Raw genomic sequence first — 26,465 nt, forward strand, 5'->3', positions numbered from 1 at the left:
GAGGATCTGTGGTTGGGACATTAGATGCATGGGTGGCTGGGGTGTGAGGAGTTCGGATGCACAAGCAGCTGGTATGAGGGTCCACAGTCAGGAGCTTGGATGTGTGGGTGGCTGGGGTGAGGATCTGTGGTCGGGAGTTCAGATGAACAGGTGGCTGGTGCGAGGATCCGCAGTTGGATGTCAGATGTGGGTGGCGGGGGTGAGGATCTACAGCCAGGAGCTTGGATGCATGGGTGGCCGAGGTGAGGTCCGCTGTTGGGGCGTCAGGAGCTTGTATGGGCAGGTGGTCTGGGCCAAAAATAGGGGGTTGACATGGGTCATAAAAAACACCCAAATTTTTGCCAAAAGAGGGGGTTCAACTATTATACAGTATTGATGCTTACTTGAGTATATACAGTATTTATTTTCCATGATTATTTTGCTGGTTGCTTGAATTTTGGATAACGGGGATTTTACTTTATAATAATTGCTGAAGTAAACTTTACCAAAAGCACTTGAACCTTAGTGATTCTGACCATGTACAATTTCAGGTCACAAACTAACATTAACAAAGTGGTGCACATTTTCTTCCACTGCTTGATAGCTATTGATTATTTATACCACTGTTGTTCCAGGCTAAATTGGTTAACTCAGAATGAAGTATATTTGACAACTTCATACTATAGCAAATGATGCAACAAAAATGATTGACTTTTCTATTTTACTGGATTAATGGGTTTTTTTCCAACCAGTCATTTCCTATGGCCAATATGCTGTGACGACCCATGACAAGAATGCCAATGGACCATTCTTTGCCATTTATTTAAGCTTGTTTGGTCACTTGGGGGACAAATGAAATCTCTATTTAATTTCAGTTCTGCTTTGTACAATGACAGTTTAGTGTCTTTAGTTGTTAATGAATGTGGCATTAAACAAAATGGAAAAATAAATCCCAACTTTTCTGCTGGTGAGGAAGCAAATTGGTTGTCCATCATACAATCCACCTATTTTTTTTTTCTGCAGCTTTCACTTAAAAGTAAAGTTTCTAACAGGGTTTAATACCAGGCAAAAATTCTTCTCCTGTTCTTTCACTTGTTTGCCTGACATTTCACACTAAAATTGGTGTGTAGCCCAGTATCGTTTCTTTCTATTAAAAAATATTACTTGAATAGCAGTTGTCATTATGCCTATCTAACTGGACAGGGTTTTATTTTTGCCTTAAAGCAATCACTACAGATCCAAAACCAAGCTCAAAATTAAAGGATTTGTCATTGATATGTGAAGAAGAAGAAGAAGATTCTCAATTATCTGCACTTGATAAACCACTTCCTGGTGGTTGTAGGTTAGTACACTGGTTGAGATTTTATAAAGAGTTATTCCAAATTTCAGAGAAAACTCAGGTCCTTGGCTTCAGTATTTCAACTTAGTAATAGTTACCACCAGGAGACATTTTTAAGGTAAGATTTTAGGAGGAATAATTATTTTTATTGTGAAGGAAGTGCAAGATTCTGAGAGAGTTTGATAAGATGGATATTGATAGGATTGTCCCTCTTGGTGGAATTTAAAATGAGTGGTTGAAGTTTCCAACAAGGAGTTCACCATTTCTGAGGAATTTGTTCTTTTTCTCTTGTGATTAATTACTCCAGAGAGCTCTGAAGGCTAAATCATGAAACATTTTCAAGGTCAAGATAGAAAAAGTTCTAAAGTTGAAGATTATGGGAAACAGGAAGGAGAAGCTGAAGCCATGATCAGATCGGCCAAAATCTAAATGACTGGCAGAATTGGTCAATGGGCCATATGACTTGCTTCTATTTTATGTATAAAATTCTGGAGTGATTTAATTGTGTGTTGGCTCCAGAAACTGAGATTTTCCAAGCTGATTCAAGGAGCAATGTTGTGCCCTATCCTTGCAGAGGCCAAGTAATAGCTTTTATTCATCACCGTGATCAAAAAAAAACCTGGACATCAGGTTATTGGCTCCCAAGTGGTCACTGACCTCAGGAGTTTTTCCTTTCATAGACCCTCAACCGTTGCATCCTACTTTGATGCAGGACTCTTCTGGTTGACCTATGTTTCAAACTGATAATGTCCAATGACTATTTTTCCTACCATGTTTCTATTCTTTCTCCATCTGTCCAGTCCTTTTCCACTTATCTTTGACAAAATTCCACCATTAATCATATCTTCCTGGCTCTTTTTGAGCATTCTAAAGGTCTACAAGCTATAACTTTCCTTCTCATAACACTTTTCCAGGAGGTAACCATTTCCTGGCCCACATACAAGGACTTGAGTAGATTTTTTTTCTGAGTGCTATAATGATTCCTTTGTCATGTTCTTATTTTTGATGGTGCCCCTCACATCAAGGATATGTTCCAAGGAATGAAAATGTGATGGAATTATGTTAAAAGTGTTTTTTTTTAAGCTCTAATTTAGAAGATGCAATGTTATCATTGTCACAAACTAGGTCCAAATCCATGCTTTACCTGCCATTACATGCTGCTCTGTCAGAAACCTGGTGTGTGAATTCATTAATAATTGTCAAGTGGTTTAGTGTAAAAAAAAAGGTTGCTCGTGATGGCTAGTGCTGGAGTGAGTCTCAGTTGGGAGGGGATGTTTTTTTAAATACTTTGGAATATGTTCAGAGTGGAGAACATAGGGTGCTAGAGTGGCAGTGCCAAGTATAATGTACTGCATTCAGTGCCCAGATGTGGCCTCCTCTACTTTAGAGAATCAAATAATCTCTCTATTACAGTAAAATCCCTGTTATCTGGAATTCAAGCAACCGGCAAAAAAAAAGTGAGGAAGGTGGCACGGTTTGTGTAAAGATTAGAGCAATGCTGTTACGACGACACTGATCAGGGGTTCAAATCCTGTGCTATCTGTAAGAAGCTTGTATCTTCTCTCTGTGTCTGTGTGGGTTTCCTCCAGCTGCTCCAGTTTCATGTACTAGAGCTGTAGATTTTTTGGGTGTAATTGGGGGGCCAGGCTCTTGGGCCGAAATGGCTTGTTTCCATGTTGTATGCTGAAATTCAAAAATGAAATTTTTTTAAAAATTAAATAAATTTGAAATGTAAATATAAATAAATGGATAAAAATTATGAAAATTTAAAATTGGCACGCCTCATCATTATTTCCCAATTCATGCAACTCACAGTCTCAAGCAACCAGGATATTCATTTATTTGGCATCTACCAATCCCTTTAGATGCTGGATACCAGGGATTTTACTGTACAGTGTATTTATATAATTTGTACATTTTAAATTATTTTTATTACTGTGTGCAGAAAAATGTTCCCTGTCTCTTTGTTCTCAAGGCGTTTATCTCGAGTAAAATGTTCCCTGTCTCTTTGTTCTCAAGGTATTTATCTCGAGTAAAAAGAATTACACGAAAAAAGATTTTGAAGAAAAGAAATGGAAGTGAGCCTTTTTGGAACAGAAGTCCTAGTCTTCAACAATGTAAGGTATGCACAGTCAGTCATCAATTTGCTTAATTTCTGTTTGAGTGGTAACTTAAGGAGTCGACTGTCATTTGGTTTCTCCTCCTCAGTTTAAAGGGAATTTTGTAGACATGTTGTTTGTTTCTGCTTTTTTCCCCTCAATATTTAAATGGAATTCTGGGATGCCTAATGAAATTACATGTGGCCTGTTTCAAATTAATATTCTAAATGATTAAATTTTAATTAATCTAATTTTAGGTAGTCTAGTTTTTACACTTGATCAGATAAAGCCACATTTGCCTGCTCTGGTTTTGAATATTTGATTTTTTTTAGGATTTCAATTAAAATTCTGATTGCAGTATACACTTGTCTCATAATAACCATTACTTTAACATAGAGTTTTGAAGTACAGTAAATGGATTTTTTTTTCTGAAGACTATTCCAATCATATTCTCTGCAGACCATCAACATGGGCAGCACAAGGCTGCATGCTTAGTCCTCTGCTTTTTATCCATCTATACCCACAATTGCATCACCAGGTTTGGTTCTGAAGCAATCTATAAGTGAACTGAAGACACCACTGATAACTGCATAATGGGTAATGATGAATCAGAATATTGGATGGAGGTTGAGATTCTGGTTGTGTGGTGGCAGAGCAATAATCTTGCTCTCAACATCAACAAGACCAAGGAGCTTATTGAGGAATTTAAGAAGGAGAAACCAAGGGACCATACATCTGTGTTCATTGGCGGGGAGATGATGAACAGGTTAGCACCTTCAAGTGCCTGGGCATGTACGTATCGAAGGACCTATCCTAGAACAGCATATTGATAGCTCTACTTTCAAAGAATCTGAGAAGGTTTAGCCTGTTATCAAATACTCTATTGAACTTCTATGTGTTTGACCCTGCTCTTAAGAGAGAAAGACAAGCACAAGAATCATAGAGCAATACAAAATCCTTTATTACAATTAGGCTAGTGGGAATGAGTATTAAGGTCAGGTAGACAAGGTCAATTTGGGTAATAACAGAACCTCATTCAAAGATTCAAGTGAAATAGTACAGTTTTTAAGGCTTTTTCTTACATGCAAATCTGATAGGCATCTCTTTGAACTTATTTGTTACAAGATTATGTTTTACATTTTCCATTACTCTTTTCTAAAGATAGGGAAATGATTGACATCAAGCATTTATTCGCATGTACAATCATAATTAAAAGATATCATTTCTTGCATAGGAAATTGGAAGAAGTCTGGAAAAATTGCTTCCAATACATAGTAACATCTGCATTCTGTATGCCTGAGTTCTAGTCTTTATATTAATATTAAGCCATCAATATTAACAATTGGGAGAGAAGTTTCTAGGCTTAGCTGGCACCATGAGTGTTGCTGTGTGCGCCGTATGGCCATTGACAACTTAGATCACGGCTGACAGGTTGTAAAGGTCAATCAGCTGTCTTTCTTTGGCTTGGCTTCGCGGACGAAGATTTATGGAGGGGGTAAAAAGTCCACGTCAGCTGCAGGCTCGTTTGTGGCTGACAAGTCCGATGCGGGACAGGCAGACACGGTTGCAGCGGTTGCAGGGGAAAATTGGTTGGTTGGGGTTGGGTGTTGGGTTTTTCCTCCTTTGCCTTTTGTCAGTGAGGTGGGCTCTGCGGGCTTCTTCAAAGGAGGTTGCTGCCCGCCAAACTGTGAGGCGCCAAGATGCACGGTTTGAGGCGTTATCAGCCCACTGGCGGTGGTCAATGTGGCAGGCACCAAGAGATTTCTTTAGGCAGTCCTTGTACCTTTTCTTTGGTGCACCTCTGTCACGGTGGCCAGTGGAGAGCTCGCCATATAACACGATCTTGGGAAGGCGATGGTCCTCCATTCTGGAGACGTGACCCATCCAGCGCAGCTGGATCTTCAGCAGCGTGGACTCGATGCTGTCGACCTCTGCCATCTCGAGTACTTCGACGTTAGGGATGAAAGCGCTCCAATGGATGTTGAGGATGGAGCGGAGACAACGCTGGTGGAAGCGTTCTAGGAGCCGTAGGTGGTGCCAGTAGAGGACCCATGATTCGGAGCCGAACAGGAGTGTGGGTATGACAACGGCTCTGTATATGCTTATCTTTGTGAGGTTTTTCAGTTGGTTGTTTTTCCAGACTCTTTTGTGTAGTCTTCCAAAGGCGCTATTTGCCTTGGCGAGTCTGTTGTCTATCTCATTGTCGATCCTTGCATCTGATGAAATGGTGCAGCCGAGATAGGTAAACTGGTTGACCGTTTTGAGTTTTGTGTGCCTGATGGAGATGTGGGGGGGCTGGTAGTCATGGTGGGGAGCTGGCTGATGGAGGACCTCAGTTTTCTTCAGGCTGACTTCCAGGCCAAACATTTTGGCAGTTTCCGCAAAGCAGGACGTCAAGCGCTGAAGAGCTGGCTCTGAATGGGCAACTAAAGCGGCATCGTCTGCAAAGAGTAGTTCACGGACAAGTTTCTATTGTGTCTTGGTGTGAGCTTGCAGGCGCCTCAGATTGAAGAGACTACCATCCGTGCGGTACCGGATGTAAACAGCGTCTTCATTGTTGGGGTCTTTCATGGCTTGGTTCAGCATCATGCTGAAGAAGATTGAAAAAGGGTTGGTGCGAGAACACAGCCTTGCTTCACGCCATTGTTAATGGAGAAGGGTTCAGAGAGCTCATTGCTGTATCTGACCCGACCTTGTTGGTTTTCGTGCAGTTGGATAATCATGTTGAGGAACTTTGGGGGACATCCGATGCGCTCTAGTATTTGCCAAAGCCCTTTCCTGCTCACGGTGTCGAAGGCTTTGGTGAGGTCAACAAAGGTGATGTAGAGTCCTTTGTTTTGTTCTCTGCACTTTTCTTGGAGCTGTCTGAGGGCAAAGACCATGTCAGTAGTTCCTCAGTTTGCGCGAAAGCCGCACTGTGATTCTGGGAGAATATTCTCGGCGACACTAGGTATTATTCTATTTAGTAGAATCCTAGCGAAGATTTTGCCTGCAATGGAGAGCAACATGATTCCCCTGTAGTTTGAGCAGTCTGATTTCTCGCCTTTGTTTTTGTACAGGGTGATGATGGTGGCATCACGAAGATCCTGAGGCAGTTTTCCTTGGTCCCAACAAAGCTTGAAAAACTCATGCAGTTTGGCATGCAGAGTTTTGCCGCCAGCCTTCCAGACCTCTGGGGGGATTCCATCCATACTTGCTGCTTTGCCACTTTTCAGTTGTTCGATTGCCTTATATGTCTCATCCAGGGTGAGAACCTCATCCAGCTCTAGCCTTAGGGGCTGTTGAGGGAGGTGGAGCAGGGCGGAATCTTGGACTGAGCGGTTGGCACTGAAAAGAGATTGGAAGTGTTCTGACCATCGGTTGAGGATGGAGATCTTGTCGCTGAGGAGGACTTTGCCATCTGAGCTGCGCAGCGGGCTTTGGACTTGGGGTGAGGGGCCATACACAGCCTTTAGAGCCTCGTAGAAACCCCTGAAGTCGCCAATGTCCGCGCTGAGCTGGGTTCGTTTGGCGAGGCTAGTCCACCACTCATTTTGGATCTCCCGGAGTTTGCGCTGAAGATGGCTGCATGCGCGACGGAAGGCTTGTTTCTTCTCTGGACAGGACGGCTTTGTAAGGTGAGCCTGGTGGGCAGCTCGCTTCTTTGCCAGCAGCTCCTGGATTTCCTGGCTGTTTTCGTCAAACCAGTCCTTGTTTTTCCTGGAGGAGAAGCCCAGTACCTCTTCAGTGGATTGCAGTATGGTAGTCTTCAACTGATCCCAGAGGGTTTCAGGGGACGGGTCCGTGAGGCGGGTTGCATCGTCGAGCTTTGCTTTGAGGTTTGCCTGGAAGTTTCCTCTCGCTTCGTCTGACTGCAGGTTTCCAACATTGAACCTCTTTCTGGGGGCTTTATTGTTCCTGGGCTTTGGCTTGAAGTGAAAAGGTTGAGCTTGCAGCGAACCAGCCGGTGGTCAGTGTGGCATTCCGCGCTAGGCATGACCCTGGTGTGGAGCAATCAGCTGTAGCTATTTATGAATGGGTTGCTCATTTGCAGGTCGTTGACTCATTTGGCAAAGTTAGCACTTCTGTGTTAAAAGGCATTATGGATTCTGTAAGTCTGCTTCAGTGAATGGTTGAAGTAATTAATTCAGATGACTTTGGTGGATGAGATGATTAGTTTTAATTGTCTATCTGGGATGTGCTTATGCCCAGAAAATGTGTGGCTCTCTCTGGCCCCAGTTTCAAAACTAGGAACTGGTGTTTTTAATAAAGACAAAATCAGTGGTGCTTTTCTCCTAACTGTCATTTCTGGATAACATAGAAATAAAAACTTTAATATTTGTGTACTGTGTTTGCATTATGGCCTGGTTTGCAACCTCAAGTGCATGGGGATCACAGAAGAGTTTTTGAAAGTGGCAAATCTAGCCAAGGCACCAACCTCCCATCTGTTGAAGACATCTATGTGAGGTGATGCCTCAAGAAGGCAGCCAGCATAATAAAGGATTACCAGCATCCTGGCATCTCTGGGTTCAAGAGCTGTATATTTTCCATTGCAATCAAACTCTTGAGCCTCCCCAAACTAACCGAACCACAAATCAATCCTGGATTACCAATAGTGTCTACACTATTGAACCATCACTTTTTGTTCACTAACTGCAATTGTGAACATTTATCTATTTTATCTTTTATATTTATTATCTTTCTGTTTCATTGCCTCTTGTGGTAATTTAATGTATACTGTCGATGGCAAATCTTGCGTACCTATGTGGCTGCAATAAATAAGAAGATTGGTGTATTTGTACATTTTACTTGTGTTTATGAAAATAAACCCACATTTCATTGATATCTCAAGATACCTAAAATTATTCTTGACATTAAAATCTTAACTAAGTTTTCTTGATATAATTTTCTTCACTATAATCATTTCCTAAAATAGTGCCATTTAATTTCGCATGGATATTTGGTTAAATCATTAATTTTATCATTGGAGATAAGATTCTATAAGTGGACTACAATTGGAATGGAAAATGGAAACTTACTGTTGTTCAATTATACATTTGTTTCAGAAAATTATCCAAAGTAATTCCAGATATGAAATGTGTTCTGGAGTCACTGAAAGTAGTTTGGGTAAGAGAGCTACTTTGAAAGAAATTCTGCAATATTTTAATAAGTTTCACAAGTTTTTTGAATATAATGTGACTATTTTAAAAGTTATTTTATGCAATACTGTTTTTAACTGCTTACAATAACATGACCTTCAGATTCACATTATTCAACAAATGATGAATGTTACTCTATCAATTGAACAACACAACTCTGAATGAAAAATTAATGCCCAAATATCTTTTTCTTCATATGCCTGTGTGTGTGTCTTTTTGCCTCCATATCTTTGTCAACTTGAAACTTTTGAGCATCCACTAACTTTTCATACATACAGCAGTTAATTATAATTAAAATGTTTTGCAGCTGTTAAGAATACCCATGCTGTATATCCTTTAAAACATTTACCGTATATTTTGGTGTATAGGTCAAGTCATGAACCTCAAAAAATGGGCATCGATTTATACACTGGATATATTTTTGAGGCCTTAAATTTAGCTCAAAATACATTCCGCGCTGATCTGGCGTATAAGTCAACCCTTGAAAAACCGATTCAGTGTATGTCGACCCTTGAAAAACCCCCCAAAAAATGACTGCGACAGATTTTCATGAGATTTTTTTTATTCAGAACAACACATTTAGCACCCTTTAAAATTGCTATTGTTGTCTGAAAACAATAGCACATTTAGAACCCTTCAAAAATCAGGCTATCATCATCTGAAACAAAAATGATGGCTAGCACCTCCATACTCTCACTGATCAAACAATCATCATATGAGTCCCAGTCTGTGTCTGATGAGGTGGTTTCAGCTTTGTTGTTAGTGTCCCACAATATATCATCTTCTGTGCCATCAATTAGCACAAGAGATACCATACATTTTGAACAATTTTATCACAGTCTCTACTTTAACTTTGTCCCATGCCTTGAGCACAAAGTTACACACCACTTCAAGTGATGCAGCATGCATTGCCTTGTCTTTTGTAAATGAATTTTTCTGCACTCGACATCCATGTATTCCATTCCTCATGCACATGTTCTTTGAATGGCTTGTTCAAGCAGACATTGAGAGGTTGTAATTTTGACGTCAAACCATATGGGATAATCGCCATGTAAGTATTATGTAGTGCAAATCTATTTTTAGTGTTCTCAGTTAAGTGGCTATGAAACATAACCCAGACCAGCAAATTCCATTCTTTGCATAAACCGCCTGGCCACCTGTTCCACATATTGTCTATCCATAGTTTTACCACCATTTTCATCCATCCATCCTCTTTCATGAAAATGTACAAAAATATCTGCAGGGAATTTCATTTTTGGTTTAATCTTGCATTTGAAGATTACCATGGGTCTAACTTTGTCCCGTTGGCCATGCACGATAACACCACGATAAACCTGGTCCTTTCGTGGTCTGTACTTCTGGTTTGCAGAGTTTTAACACCTTTCCATTCCACTGTTCTATTGCCCATCATGTCAAAATTCATGGCTGTTTCATCCATGCTTCCCATATTTGCCAAGGCAAACTAATGTTTCTGCCGGTTATGTATAATCTGATGAAAAATATCTTTTGGTAGCTTCTGTGTAATTTCTGTTTTTTGACATAATACCAGATTTTTCATGTTCATGAAATGATTGTACCAGCCTACTGTAGTCTCAAAATCTTTACTGAGGTCTAGGTGTGACTTGGCCCACTGCAGTACAAATGTTCTTATTTTATTTCACGTGGCCATGTAATAATCTTGCCTCTGTTCATGTACCCATTCTGCAATGTGATTTTCCAACTCTGGTCAATGAGTGATTCCTTTCCTCAAAGAACATTGCCTTTTTGGTATTTTTCTTGAAGTCTCTTCCTCCAATCTCTCTGGGGATCAATGTATACACTGGTCAATGGCCCATCTCAGGGATCACGAGCTTTGGGAGTTGACCTTTACGCCATTCATCAGGGTACTCGGGCAGACAGAAAATTAGGATTGACTTAAAATAAGGCTGAAAAAGGTGGGGGGGGGGGGTCGACATACGCCAAAATATACAGTATTAATGACAACAAATTATCAATATTGTCTTTGAAGGTTTTATCTATTAGCTCTGTAATGTGGCTTCGACCCTTTTTTTTTAATTTATTTTTTAAATGATAAATGTTGGAATCATTCAGATGGCCAAGTGGCATATGTGGAGTATAAAAGAGTTTTCAGTGAATGACTTTTCATCAGGTCACTGGGGTGTTTTGATGTTTAGTATATTTGATAGTTATTATGAAGTTGCAACTCTACCCAAGTTAAATAAAAAGACAGCATCATTCATGTCAGAAGAGTGAGGAAGTAATACCATCACCTCTACTTTTTCAGGAGTTTGAGGAGATTGGCATTTCATCAAATACTCTATCAAACTTCTACAGCAGTGGTTCTCAACCTTTTTCTTTCCATTCACATACCACTTTAAGTATTCCCTATACCATAAGTGCTCTGTGATTAGTAAACGATTGCTTAAGGTGGTATGTGGGTGGAAAGAAAAAGTTTGATAAACCACTGTTTTAATCATATTTAATTGACTCATTATGTGCATGGTTTCATAACTCCAAAGGAAATAGACCTATGACAATTTTCTCAAGCAAAATATTTCAATAACAATTGGCTCTAGAGCAGTGATTCTCAACCTTCCTTTTCCACTCATATATCACCTTAAGCAATCCGTTACTAATCACAGAGCACCGATGGCATAGGGATTACTTATGTTAGTGGTAAGAAAAATGTTGAAAACAGTTCTACAGGCACACTGTGGAAAGTATACTGACAGGTTACATTACAGTCTGGAATGGAAGTTCAAGTTTCCATGAATGCAACAAGCATAACCAGGCCCATCATAGGCTCTAACCTTCCATCCATTGAATGGATCTGTGTGAATTGCTACCTCAAGAAGGCACCCAACATCATAATTGACCACCATCACTCTGGTCACAGTCTCTTCTCTCTGCTATCTTCAGTTAAAGGTACAGAAGCCTGAAGGCCAGCACCTCAAGATTTGAGAACACCATCCTCTTGTTTCTTTCTCACAGCTATCAGGCTCTTAGACCTCTCTTTGTTACACTACAAAAGGATTGTCTGCACTATTGCTGATTTACTTTTGCACCGAATAACTGAATATTTACTAATTTTTTGCATTTATTTTTCTCTTTTATTTCATTTACATATTCTATTGTACATTTTTTTAACAAAGTTAAAAGTTCAGCTGCAACAAAGAAGAATTTTGGTTTTTGTATACGTTGTACAATGGATAAGACAATCAACTCATTATCAATATCAATAGTAACTTCCATGCATTTATCCCTTAATAGATAGTTCCACCCTATCGGAAGCTTTCCCCTTCCTCTTACCTTCATTAGATTCAGAGCTGTATGTGAATTTGTCTTCATCCACAAGAACAGATAGTTGTTCTTCTTTCGAAATATTCCGAGAGGCAGAAGGTAAGGACAAAATTAATTTTGCATTAAATGGAATATGTTGTTCAAATTTTTTTTACAGAATAGATTGCTTGATGTTTTTGACATTGTAATGTTTGCTGTTTTGTGATTATTGTATTCCTTTTCAGCCAAAAAGCTTCAAGATTAGTAGAAATTATTCTAGATCTAACAAGTACCTTGGTTTTTGGTATTGACAATTTTCTAGCACCCTCAGATAGATATCTTGCGTCTAACTTTGTTTAAATATTTTTCTTGGAACACATGTCTAAATAGTTTGTTTAATTGCATGAAAAATTTAATTCAGAAAATGTAAATTATCCAAGAATAGACATAGTCCCTGGTGCAAGTTGTTCAGGCAGGTTCTCTTCTGTAAATACTCAATAAATGTGAAATAATACTCCCTTGTTGAGTGGTAGTCGTTCAACAGTCAGGAAGTTTATGATAGCAGTTTACATAAGCATGAACAGAATCCACAGATGTAGCAGAACATCTAGAACCTGGGTCAGCAGTGCTGCTTGACCATAAGACATGGGTGCAAAAAGAGGCTATTTTACTCAGTGAGCCTGCCACACAATTCAATTATGAGCTGATTTATTTTTTCACTCATCCCCAATCCTTGGCTTTCTTCCCATAATTGATGCCCTGGCTAATCAAGGACTTATCAATCTCTGCTTTAAATACACCAATTTACAACTGCCTGTGGCAACAAATTTCCCACCCTCTGGCTCAAGAAAATTCTCTGCATCTCTTCTAAGTGGACACCTTTCAATACTGAAGGTATTCTAGACTTTCCCAACCTTTCTGCATCCATTTGAATATTGCCTCTTTTTTTAGTATGTATCTATCCTGCATGTTTCTCGTTTCTCACATAAACTCCATACATTGCTGCTTTGCAATCCTCCCTAGTAGTGCTTTCCCTCCTCCCCCTTCCAATCTACTTAGGCCAGTTCCTCTCTCATGTAATTCCCTTTACTCCACTGAAATACTGGCACATCTGACATTTCTCCTTGTTAAATTTCAAACAGAACTCAATCATATTATTGACTTACATAATCCTGGCATTATACTGTATTCACTACATGAGCCATTCAAATTAATAACCAGAAAAATAACTGTGCATCTTAACTTAGTTCCCTACACTTTTAATGAGAGAATACAAAACTTTTTTTTCTATTAATCACCATACACGTGACAATGTACAATTTAGTTTCAACTTATTCTTGCAATGAAGATTTTGGTTAAATGCAACGCAATGTTTGGCTGATGAACTAATGGCAAATTTTAATGGAAATAATATTGAATGTCAGAAAAAGGAAAGTATCAAATTAACGACAGCTTAGCAAATGACCAATCAATTTAGGACAGGTATGGTTATCCCCATTTTCTTTGGTTTTTTTAAATGTCCATAGAAAAATATTAGAGTGCATCGTGAGGCCAATATTCAAAGGTAAAACTGAATGTTGATCAGTACATTTAATGGGTGATTGCGGCACTGCATATTTTCCCTAACCATTTTATACCATCTAGAACAGGGGTGGCTAACCATTTAATTTTTAATTTAGACATACAGCATGGTAACAGGCCATTTCGGCCCAGGAGTCTGTACCGCACAAGTAACCTACACCCCTGGTACGTATTCGAGGGCCGAAATGGCCTGTTACCATGCTGCATGTCTAAATTTAAAATTACAAAGGTTGACCATACTTGATCTAGAAAATTAATTTCGATCCATAAGACTAATTATTACTCATTACATTGATTTTCATAATATTAATTGTGATGAACATCTTAGTCGTGAATTCTTACAATCTGGTCCTCTAACGTTGAAATACAAAATATCTCTTTTTTTTCTCAATGAATTTAACTGGGATACATTTAAGGCATACCTTCGGTGACAAATAATTTCCTTTTCAGCTGGGTTAAGAAAACATACAAAGGAAGAATTATTACTACTGAATAACAGGATTAAAGAAAGGATTCAAGGATGCCTGAGGGCATCACATGATGCTATAGGGTTAGGACATGGAACCTCACCCTCCTGGGAAAGTTGTAAATAAAAAAGTTATAATATGTAATGTTTTAAACAATTAAAAGTTACTGAAGAACATTTTGATACATCTACAATAACTATAGACATGTCTTACCTGGAGCCCAATGCGATGAGAAGAGACTTGAGACCTATCGCTGGTGAGAGGCAAGGAACTAGCACTCTAGCTGCTCCCCAGGTGAGTGATCCACTCACCTGGAAGTGACATGCCATTAGAGGAAGAAGACTCGGGCTCACAGGCATCCTGCAGTGAAGAGGATGAAGACCAAGAAGGAGACCAGCAGCAGGAAGAGGAGTAATGAAAAAGAAGTTAAAATTTTTTAAAGAAGAACTAAAAGTAAAGCTAAAGACATTTAATATGGAGCTATTATCAGAGTTCTAGGGAATAGTAAAGGGAGAAATAAACCAAAGTTTTGGAGGCTGTCAATAAAATGAAGAAAACATTGGATAAATTGGAAGTGACAATGAAAAAATGCAAGAAAATGTGCAACATGTAGAAAACAGAGTAACTTCAGTGGAAGATACTATCACTGCCTTAACTATGGAGAATCAGAAGTTACAGCAAAAAGTGGATATATTGGAAAATTTCAGTAAGAGAAACAATATTAAGATAGTGGGTCTTAAAGACGGTGTGGAAAGCAAGATCTAATAGTTTTTTTTTTACAGAATGGATTCTGGAATTGTTGGGAACTGAACATTTTGAGCATCCCATAGAGACTGAAAGAGCACACAGAGCCTCTAAGCAAAACCACCCCCAATTCAAAATCCACGATCTGCGTTAATTAAATGTCTTCGATACCAAGATAAAGAGAATATCTTGTCTTTGATAGAAGAAAAGGAAAGATTAAGAGGAGGCCCACTTGAGTATGAAGGGGCCAAAGTTTTATTCTATTCTGATACAGTATAAGTGCAGATTTATTAAAAAGAAGAAAATTTAACCTGGTTAAGAAGATTATATGGGAGAAAGGATATCAGTCTGTACTACGTCATTCAGCGACCTGAAGATTTTCGTGCCTGTTGGAGAAATTTTTTTTGCTATGTGCAAGCTGAAAAATTTGCACAAAATCTTCCAAGAGTTCAGAAGGAATGAAGACTAAGAAGGCTTGCGGATGTCACTGTTTCTCTGATGGAGTAATTTTCTCTGGTAGTTCACAAAGGCAGAGTAATTCAGAATATTGCATACTTAATATTCTTTTTTGTTGTCAATATTTTCTTTGTTTAGTTTATGGGGTTCTTTTGTTATTAAAGTTTTAAGTAAGACTTAAAGAATTAAAGAAAATGTACTGGCGGGGTTGGGGAAGAGAGGAGGTTCTGACTTCTACTGGATCATGTAGGTAATTGTGACTGCAGTCTGAGCCCGTAAATAGAGGGAGGTGGTATTGGACTTTACTGTCACAACACCTATTGGGGAGGGTCTATTTTGTTTCTATATAGTTATATGTTTGGTTATAAGTATACTTTAATTGTATTTTTCTTCTTTCTATCTGGATTGCCAGAGGAGGTACGTGCAAGCACATTGGGTTCGGAGTGATAAGAGTTGTGGGAGGAAGGTTCACAGGCACAGGTTTATTAAGCTGATTAATACAGTGAAATTCATAAATTATAATGTTAACTGATTAAACGAGACCGAGAAAAGAAAAAAAGAAAATTAACATATGTGAGTAGACATAGCTTTCTTGCAAGAAACCCATTTAATAGAATAAAACACTTGAAGTTAAAGAGAGATTGAGTTGATATGCAATAGATTCTTCCTTTAATTCCAAGGCAAAAAGTATGGGCAATTTTAGTGAAAAAGAATATTCATATTAAAATAAAAAGTGTGGTTACAGATCCTGCTGGGAGATATGTGATGGTGCATTGTCAAACATTTTTGGAATTATGGACTCTTCTGACCCTGTATGCACCAAATATAGATGAGAAATTTATCCAAGAAACGTTTTTGAACTTAGCAGAGGCACATGAGAATATTTTAATAGGAGGAGACTTTAATTTTTGTCTAGACCCAATCTTAGATAAACTACAAGAGGTGTAGCGAGAACCAAAGTAGCAAAAGCTACATTGGTATTAATGAGAGACTGGAACTTAATAGACATGATTCTTTTTCCAAAATTGATCTATTTTTAATATCTGCACAAATACAAGGCAGGATATTAGATATTGTAACAATATTAATATTTGGGGAGAATTTATAAGATTTAGAGTAGGTCACATACATACACACATTTTAAAACAGATCTTATTTGAAAGACTGAAGAAGTACTGAAGATCTCTGGAGAATGTAAGCACCTTTCACAAGTTGGTGTTAATTGAACTGATGTCATAAAATGCTTGACCATTGTCTTGCTGGAGTCAGGCTGTCTAAGTACCCTTTCTGCAAATGCTCATAGAAAGGCCACTCCTGGGTTTTGTTGATCTAACAACAGATGGGAGCAGAAGAAAGAACTCTTGTTGTTTGCTGGAGAAGGAGGGGGTTTTGCAAATGAAAGTCACATGCTCTTTTTGGAGTTTCAGTTGGAGAAAGAGAGATAGAGGACAAGCTCTCAGTGTGTGTGGGACACTGAACAGTGCAATCCAGGAAGAACTGATGAAAAGTTCCAAAAGCAGTAGATGGCTGGAAGTGCTATCTGTCTGATGTTCCTCTTGGAATAAGAGGAACAGAAGGTGCTCTGTCGTATCCTGAAAGAAAGAGGTTACCATCTGAAAAACCCTGATGGGGCAAGTTTCATCAGCGAGACATTGAGGTGACTAATGGTGGTACCTCAGTTGTGGAAGTCCTGGAGCAACAAACATCTCTCTGTAAACACTACAAGAACCTTCCTGAACGGTAAACATTTACTTTTCAAGCCCCAAGCCTGGTGAACTTTATACATGTTAAATTCTGTGCACAGTATGGTGATTGCCTGCAACCAGAGAATTTGGAAGAAGGGGAAGTGAGATTGAACTGTGAACCAAGGAACTTTTCTTGAATTTACACACACATACATGTGCACTTAGAATTAGAAGGGGGTAATTTGGGTTAGTATATAGTATAAGTAAAGAGTTAAGTTAAAGTTTGATTCTATTTTCATGTTTGAAGTTGATTAAAAATAACTTTTGTTTTGAAAACCACTTGTCTTGGTGAATGTCTATTGCTGTTGGGTTTTGGGGTCCTTTGGGCTCGTAATATTGAATATAAAAATATAATTTTATCTGACCACTCTCCCTTGTTAATAACTATTGTAATGCCTGATAGAGAAATCAGTTTATAAATGGAGAATGAATTCATTATTATTAAAAAGAAAAGATGTTTATGATTTTATTAGAAGACAAATTCAGTTATTTTGTGATACAAATCTATTATGTATTATGGGATGCTCTAAAAACCTATTTAAATTATGTTTCACCTCAAAAATTAAAGATTATATGAAATAGGTAGATCAATTGGAGCAAGAAATAATGGTATTGGAAAAATATCTTCAGAACTGAAGCTCTGAAGATAAACATAGGCACCTAATTAACAAAATACTTCAATATAATACATTACAAACCTATAGAACAAAAAAGGTGACAACAAGAACTAAACAGAGATGTTATGAATTAGGTGAATGAGTGCACAACATACTTGCATGGCAATTGAAATCAGAATAAACTTCAAGAATGATTAATGCAATTAAAATCGACTTGAATGTGGTTAGTTATAAACCTCGAAATAAATGAAATGTTTAAGAATTTCTATTCCAAATTATATAGTTCAGAGTCCTAAAAATACAATAATAAAATAGATATCTAGGATAAATCTACCTAGATTGAATATAGAATCAAGCACACATTTTACACAATTAGAGGTGAAAGAGGCAATGAGTTCATTACCAAGCAATGTCCCTGAGGTAAGATGGTTTCCTACCTGAATTTTATAAGGAATTTAAAGACATATTGATTCCTATTTTTATGGAAATGTTAGATCAAGCATCAACAATTCGCACTCTCCCAGATTAATTTTCAAATGCAATAATTATTGTGATACCACAATAAAACCCTCATTATAGAGACCTATCTCATTATTAAATGCAATCTACAAAATTCTTGCCAAAATACTGGTGAATAGTTACTAAATTATTGCCTAAATTAATAAACATAGATCAGACAGGACTCATGAAAAAGAGACACTATGGCTAGGCTAATTAATATTATACATTTAGCACAAAGAAAGAAAGATCTGAGTGTAGCAGTGGCTCTTGATGCAGAAAAAGCATTTGATAGACTGGAGTGGGAGTTTTTGTTTAAATTGCTAGATAAATTTGGGTTTGGTCAAACTTTTATAAACAGGATTAAGGCACTAGATATTAACTCTAAAGTGAAAGTAGTAGCCTATGGGCAAATGTCCACTCCATTTAAACTGCTGAGATCTAGCAGACAAGTTGTCCCTTATCTCGAGTTTTTATGAGATCTGGAAACCGTATATGGATTTGGTGAATAAAAGTCCATCAACATCCTCCACATCACCTGCTCCCCTCAGTTAACAGTTAATAATTAATAGTTAGAAAATAAAATAACTATGGTAATAATAGCAAATGTATAGATTTAGGTTTTTTTTCTTTCTCTATTTTCTTTATTTGGGGGTAGGAGGGAGGGGTTGGGGGAGAAAATAGATAAAAGATTTTGTATTACAATGTTATAAGATGTTTATTGATGCAAATGATAAATAAAATATTAAAAAAAACAAGGTTGTCCCTTATCTTCAGCTCTGTTTATTTTAGCTATTAAGTCACTAGCAGAGATCATTAGGAGCAACATAGAATTTAAGTGGTTCAAGGTCAGTCAGGAAGAGTATAAAAATAGTTTATTTACAGATGATGTCTTAATATATCTGACAGAACCTGAGATCTCCTTACAGAAACTACATTTAAATTTGGAGGAAGACTTCAGGTTATAAAATAAATTGGGATAAAAGTTAATTATGCCTCTTACACAAGGAGGTTATAGCCATTGTCAAAGAAATACTCAATTTAAATGGCCAAAAGAGGCAATCAACTATTTAGGGTTCAGATAGATAATGATTTAAACAATCTATACAAACTGAATTATTTACCATAACTTTAAAAAGTTGAAGAAAATGAATGAAATAAACATGTAAGCAAATTTCTTTGGAAAGGTAAAATGTCAAAGGTTTCTATAGGAAGATTAAAATCAAAATTTAATGGTTTACAGCTTCCTAATTTTAAGAATTATTATCGTGGCTCAAATGAGATTTCTGACTTTTTTTGAGGGATCAAAATAGAGTTGGATAAAATAGGAGAGAAATTAGCAGAGGAATTTATTTATAAATGGGATTCAAAGTTAATAAACAGCAAGAAAGAAGCACCAATGTTGAAACATTTGAATACTATCTGGAATAAAATAAATAACAAAATCAGAACAAAATATTTGGTTTCATAAAGGATTTTTTAAAAATAGAAGATTGTTATGAACAAGGTCAATTGATGTCATTTCAACAATTAAGGAATAAATATGGAAAATCCGGAATACTCTTTTTTGCTATCCTCAACTGAGAAGATATTTGCAGGAAACATTAGGTCTAATAATGCTTTTTACTAGCTTTTAGTAAGCTGGAAACTCTTATCAACTCTTTTTAATTGCAAACAGGTACTTTTAAACAGGGAGTTCATAAATCTAGACAGAAACAGGAAGAAGATCAAAATATCACAATAGATAAGAAAAGATGGTCAGATCTTTGTCGAGATTGTATGACAAGCATCATAAATGTAAGACATAGATTAGTTCAATAAAATTATCTGCATCAATTATATCTAACACAGCAAAAATTGAATAGAATAAAATCAGACTTATCAGAAAAATGTTTTAGATGTGGGTGAAGAGACAGGAACTTTTTTACATTCTACTTGGTCTTGTTCTAAAGTAAGGCCTTTTTAGGTGGATTTCAGAAATTTTTAGAGCAAATTACAGGTATCATTTTCATAAAATCCAGATTGATTTTTATTGGGAAATATAGAAGGGACAAGACCTAAATTGAAATTATCAATCTACCAAACAAAATTTATTAAAATAGTATTAGCAGTGACAAGGAAGTGTAATGCAGTGATTTGGAAATCAGATGCATATTTAGGTACAGAGAGATGGAATGCAGAAATTCAAAGTTGTCTTTCATTGGAGAAAATTACATACAATTTAAGAAATAAATATGCAACCTTTTTGCAAATTTGGAGCCCATATATACAAAGTTTAGGGATTATTATGTAAAAATGTACTTCCAGCCTCTTGAGACCTGTGTTAATCCTCTTTCCTAAAGCGGCCATACAATTACAGTGGGATCCCAATGTGCGAATCAGTCCATCGAGCAATCCAGGAAATTATTTTCTTCTTTCTTTTTTATACTTCATATAATTATATATCTCATTTGTATCTTTCATATAATTTTAAGGAAGGAAGGAGGATAAGGGGGGGGGGGGTTAAAACCATCATGAAACCATTGTAATTTTTAAATTTAATCAACACTATTTAAAAGTTTATACATTGCATGTATGTAAAAACTTTAAATAAAAGATTCAAAAACAAGAATGCCTTCATAAGGAAAGGGTGGAACTTCAAATGCAACATGATTTACTTTTATCATACCCTATTGAAAGTCAACTTCTTAAACTTAAAAGTTAGTATTATGTACATGGGGATAAATCAGGTAAATTGCTAGCTGGTCAATTAAACTCAGGTATGGCTAAAAGACAGATTGCTAAAATTCATAAAAAAAGACAGTGTTTGATCATGTTGAAATTAATAAGACATTTTGGGAATTCTATTCTGATTTATATTAATATGAGTTTCCTGACAATTCTGTCTCTATGGATAGATTCCTGCAATGAGTGCACCTAACATTTCTCCTAATGATCAACTATTACTGGAAGCTTAATTTCAGAGATAGAAATTTTAAAGCAATTTCTTCCATTTAGTCTGGTAAAATGCCAGGTCTGATGAGTATACTGTTGAGTTTTTAAATGTTTAGCTAATAAACTGACTGCCCCACCCCCCTGACTTTGTAAGGTATTTAAAGACTCTAATCCTTTTAGAACTTTGAAGGTCAATTTCCTTAATTTCTAAAAAGGATAAGGACCTTTATGATTGCACTTCCTATAGACCAATAATTGTTACCAAACATTGATTTTAAAATTCTTTCCAAGATTTTAGTTAATAGATTGAAAAATATTCTTCCTCATTTTATGTCTATAGACTAAACAGGATTTATAAAGAATTGATATTCACACATTAATATCTGTACATTAATTAATATAATTTATTATCCATCGCTTAAAACTCCAGAATGCGTTGTGTCGTTAGATGCAGAAAAGGTTTTTGTTAGAGTGGAATGGAAATATATGTTTAAAGATTTGTAAAGATTTAATTTTGTCCCTGGTCTTATCTCTTGGATTGATTTGATTTATCATGCTCCAGCCACTGTGGTAATTATAAATATTCAAAATTCTTCACTTTTTAGGTTATTTTGAGAAACTAGTCAGGGATGTTCTCTTAGCCCTTTAATATTTAATTTAGCTTTGGAACCCCTAGCAATAGCAGTTCTGGATTCCAGTGACATTCAGGGAATTAATAGAGATGGAACTCACAAAGTATCTTTATATACAGATGATCTTTTAGTATATAGTTTAGATCCTGAGACATCTATTCCTCCAATTTTGTCTTTGCTTTCCAAATTTGGTAGTTTCTCTGGATATAAATTGAATCTTTATAAGAGCAAATTATTCCCAATAAATATGCATGTACCTGTTTATAATCTTATACCTTTTAGAGTGGTTAAAGGCCCTTTTTACCTACATTGGGGTTAAAATTAACAAAGCATTAAAAAATCTATATACATTTAACTTTCTTCCTTTGATCAATTATCTCTGTTAATAATCTCTTTCTAAAGGGTCTCCATTGGTTTTATCTTTAATAGGTCATATTAATGCTATTAAGATGATAATCTTATCTAAATTTTTGTATTTATTTCAAGCAGTCCCAGTTTTTATTCCAAAATCCTTTTTTGATTATATTGACTCTAAAATATCTTCTTATATTTGGAACAAAAAGAATCCCAGATTGAGTAAATTCCATCTGCAGAAATTAAAGAAAGATGGTGGTATAGCTTTATCTAATCTTAGCCTCAATTGTTGGGCAGTTAAAATCCGCTATATTTTCTGGATCTCCTATTATGATAAATTTGAATGCCCTTATTGGTTAGATTTGTAAGTGCATTCTATGCAGAGGTGTTCAGTAGCCTCTCTTTACACTTTCTAAGATTTGTAAACATGCCTTCAATCCAATACTTAAACATACATAATGGATTTGGTTTCAATTTCAGAAGTTGCCAAGTCTCTTCAAATTTAACAGAAGTAGCAAATGTATGACTCCTAATTTTCTCTAAACTTAAACATGACATAATTTGAGAGAACCATTGAGTCAAAGTAGGTGGATTAGAATCTTTCCATTTAAATTTGAAAGTTCTTTTAGTCAACAATGTAAAAAGACTCTGACCCAATATGTGGAAGTGGGAACATGTCCCACTTCTGGAAGTATAATTCCAAAAAGAGCAGTCAATGAGTTAGGTTGCAAATTGATATCTAGTATAGCTGACAAAGTCTTAAAAATATCTATCCGATATCTCTCCAACATAAGGCATGACCAAAACAAATGAGATAGAGAAGCCACTTCTGATTTACACCTATCACAAATAGGAATAATTTTAGAAAATATATGGGTCAACTTGTCTTTCAACATATGAGCCTGATGAACCTTAATCTGAATCAAAGAATGACGAGCACATATTAACCAATCCAAAAATCTTCTCCCACAATTCCTATGAAAGATGTTACTGAAGTTCCTTTTCCCAGGTCATTTTAATTTTGTCATTAGAATTTGATTGCAATCTTATTAACTTATTATAAATGTTGCCTATTAAACCCTTATGAGAAAGGTACAAATGGGAAAAAAAGTATCAACTGAATCCAGGCAATAAAATATTCAGAAAATGTCTAATTTGGAAGTATCTTTAAAAAAAAAAGTGACTTCAGTATATTTGTTTCAGAAGTTCTTTCATTTGAAAAAAGTTTATTTAATCTTGCACCATTTCTCTTAATTTTTTTTAAAACTGTCTATAATTGATCAAGTCTTCTCTTTTTGGAAAGTTAAAGGAATTGTTTCTTTTTCAGATTTGTTTATAGATGGTAACTTAATGTCTTTTGAACAATTATCTAATAAATAGATGATTAATTTTATTAATAAATTCTCAGGATCGTCTGTGCAGTCCTTTTTCCCCTTTGTTGTTTATTTTTTAGATTAGGTGGGGTTTTATATAATTTTTTTCCTTTTTTTTTGAAGATTTCAGTTTGAGGAGATGAAAACGTATTCGTTGATTATGGTGTAATGCAATATGTTATATGATGTCATCTGGTGATTTTTTTTCCCCTTTTTGATGATGTATTCCTATGTATTGTTTATCTATGATTTATAAAAAGATTGAAAAAGAAAGAAATTACAAAATATCATTCCAACTTTCAGAGCATACAACTCTCATGCAGTTGGAAGACGTTGCCTCGTTCCATTGCAAAAATTCCACTCTTTTGGACAGCAGTAAAGCCGTAAACATTGATCTCATGGCTCAACCTTCAGACCTCTCTGAAATTTTAGGTAACATGCACTTTTATGATCAACATGTTAAAATTATGTTTGGAAGTTTCGGTTTAAGGAACAAAACCTATAAGCTGTTTTTAAAAAATGCTTGCAATTATTGTATTTGATCAGAAAGTTCTTTGTTTTAATAAGTTTCTCTTGGATTTCAGAACACACTGGAAATATTTCAAGAGAAAGGAACTTCAAGTGAGAGTTTTTATTAAAACTATTGTTACTAAGTTTAATGTTGTCCTGAAAAGTATGGCAGAAAACATGGCAGTAGCTGAGTTGGAGTAAGTAATTAACATGGGGCATTCCTCATCCCTAGATTCTGAAAGGGAAGCAACATAATTGGTGGCCAAGTTAATAGAAAGGAAAAACAGGTAACAATGTTTATACAACAATTATGAGGAAATGCAATCCTCATATAAACAGGACAAATCAAATCTGCATAAGTAATTTGAAGGATGAATTCAAAGGTTGCATTCAACACTGTACCCTGGAATATTTTGTAATGGAACTAATCAGGAACAGACTGTCTTGGACACCTTTCATAAGACAGGATTAATTAGTAATCTTGCTCCAAGGAAAAGGAATCATAATATGAAATAATTTTCCATGCAGTTCAGATACAACACTCTTGAACTTAAAAACAGTTTAAAAGTGAAGCCAGCAATGGCTTTGATAAATTGGGAAATCAAATTAAAATATTTGCCTTCAATCAACTATTTAAAGAAATATTTCAGAGTTCTCAAGGAATTTTGTTTCTGTTGAGAATATTAACAATTGCAGAAAACAATTAATCCATCCTTTTAGATTGCTTAAAACAAGAGGTCATAATATTGCCTAGTGAGCAAATCTGAGTATGGGAGTTTTTTAAGCAGCAGTAAATTAATCAGAAGCCCATCACCTCACATTTATTAGAATTAAATTATCTTTCTCTTCTCTCTTTCTATCTTACTAACTCATCAATATTATCCATAGTCCAATGCAACACCCTTCATTGTCAACAACATGACCAATTTGCATGTCTTCTGCAAACCTGATAATCATACTTCCTTGAGAAACAAGGTCTGAGCACCATGGTGATCTCTATAGTACACCACAGGCTTCCATTTACAAAAGCAATTATCTACCATTACCCTTCAATAGTTAAACCAGTTTTGGATCTAATTTGACCATTTGACCTGGAACCCATGGGCTTTACCCTTTAGGGACCTCTTAAAAGGCCTCACTGAAGTTCATTACAGCTATATCACTGCTCTGTCCTCATTACATTTTGATACTTTTTTGGAAGAGCCAATTAATTTTGATAGTCAGCATCTCCCCTGACAAAGCCAGGTTGATTATCTTTGATCGTTTCCTCCCTTTCCAAGAGTAGAGGAATCCTATGGTTTCAGATTTGTTTTTCCCTAACTCTGTTACTAGTGATGTTCAGCTTTCGGGCTTGTAATTATGTGACTAATCCCTGCAGCAATACATTAATGCAGGCACTGCATTTATTGTTCTCCAGTCAACTATCACCTCATCTGTGATCAATGAGGGATTGAAAATCTCTATCAGAGCCCCTGTAATCTCTTCCCTTGCCCCATATATCAACCAGGGATAGATCTCATCAGGTCCCTGGAATGTTTGCAGTCTTTTAGCTTGCTGAGGCACTTAATATGTCTTTTGTGTAATGATAGAGTGCTAGTGAACTTCCTGACCACTAAAAGGGGTGAGAGACTGGTTTCAGCTCAGGGATTCAAGTTGGTGTCACCACACTGTCTTGTGTGTACTTTAGATGATAAAGTATCTTCTTTGGCTTGGCTTCGCGGACGAAGATTTATGGAGGGGGTAAAAGTCCACGTCCGCTGCAGGCTCGCTTGTGGCTGACAAGTCCAATGCGGGACAGGCAGACACGGTTGCAGCGGCTGCAGGGGAAAATTGGTTGGTTGGGGTTGGGTGTTGGGTTTTTCCTTCTTTGCCTTTTGTCAGTGAGGTGGGCTCTGCGGTCTTCTTCAAAGGAGGTTGCTGCCCGCCAAACTGTGAGGCGCCAAGATGCACGGTTTGAGGCGATATCAGCCCATTGGCGGTGGTCAATGTGGCAGGCACCAAGAGATTTCTTTAGGCAGTCCTTGTACCTTTTCTTTGGTGCACCTCTGTTACGGTGGCCAGTGGAGAGCTCGCCATATAACACGATCTTGGGAAGGCGATGGTCCTCCATTCTGGAGACGTGACCCACCCAGCGCAGCTGGATCTTCAGCAGCGTGGACTCGATGCTGTCAACCTCTGCCATCTCGAGTACTTCGACGTTAGGGATGAAAACGCTCCAATGGATGTTGAGGATGGAGCGGAGACAACGCTGGTGGAAGCGTTCTAGGAGCCGTAGGTGATGTCGGTAGAGGACCCATGATTCGGAGCCGAACAGGAGTGTGGGTATGACAACGGCTCTGTATACGCTTATCTTTGTGAGGTTTTTCAGTTGGTTGTTTTTCCAGACTCTTTTGTGTCGTCTTCCAAAGGCGCTATTTGCCTTGGCGAGTCTGTTGTCTATCTCATTGTCGATCCTTGCATCTGATGAAATGGTGCAGCCGAGATAGGTAAACTGGTTGACCGTTTTGAGTTTTGTGTGCCCGATGGAGATGTGGGGGTGCTGGTAGTCATGGTGGGGAGCTGGCTGATGGAAGACCTCAGTTTACTTCAGGCTGACTTCCAGGCCAAACATTTTGGCAGTTTCCGCAAAGCAGGACGTCAAGCGCTGAAGAGCTGGCTCTGAATGGGCAACTAAAGCGGCATCGTCTGCAAAGAGTAGTTCACGGACAAGTTTCTCTTGT

At 37.0% G+C, this 26,465-nt stretch overlaps 1 protein-coding gene across 7 annotated transcripts in view; it reads left to right on the plus strand.

Moving 5' to 3' along the window:
- The window catches only part of LOC138743254 (uncharacterized), a 54,773-nt gene that overhangs the window by 7,482 nt on the left and 20,826 nt on the right, over positions 1–26,465 (plus strand). For 4 of the 7 annotated variants that reach the window (XM_069898241.1, XM_069898244.1, XM_069898243.1 and 1 more), the window contains exons 3-8: positions 1,204–1,321; positions 3,338–3,440; positions 8,463–8,523; positions 11,826–11,954; positions 23,539–23,667; positions 23,820–23,856. In XM_069898241.1, coding sequence (XP_069754342.1) covers positions 1,204–1,321; positions 3,338–3,440; positions 8,463–8,523; positions 11,826–11,954; positions 23,539–23,667; positions 23,820–23,856 — 577 coding nt within the window. The remainder of the gene's footprint in view (positions 1–1,203; positions 1,322–3,337; positions 3,441–8,462; positions 8,524–11,825; positions 11,955–23,538; positions 23,668–23,819; positions 23,857–26,465) is intronic. The other 3 variants (XM_069898246.1, XM_069898247.1, XM_069898245.1) reach the window with 1 other exon arrangement.

This window comes from Narcine bancroftii, chromosome 9 (genome assembly GCF_036971445.1).
Source record: "Narcine bancroftii isolate sNarBan1 chromosome 9, sNarBan1.hap1, whole genome shotgun sequence".
Lineage (NCBI taxonomy): Eukaryota > Metazoa > Chordata > Chondrichthyes > Torpediniformes > Narcinidae > Narcine > Narcine bancroftii.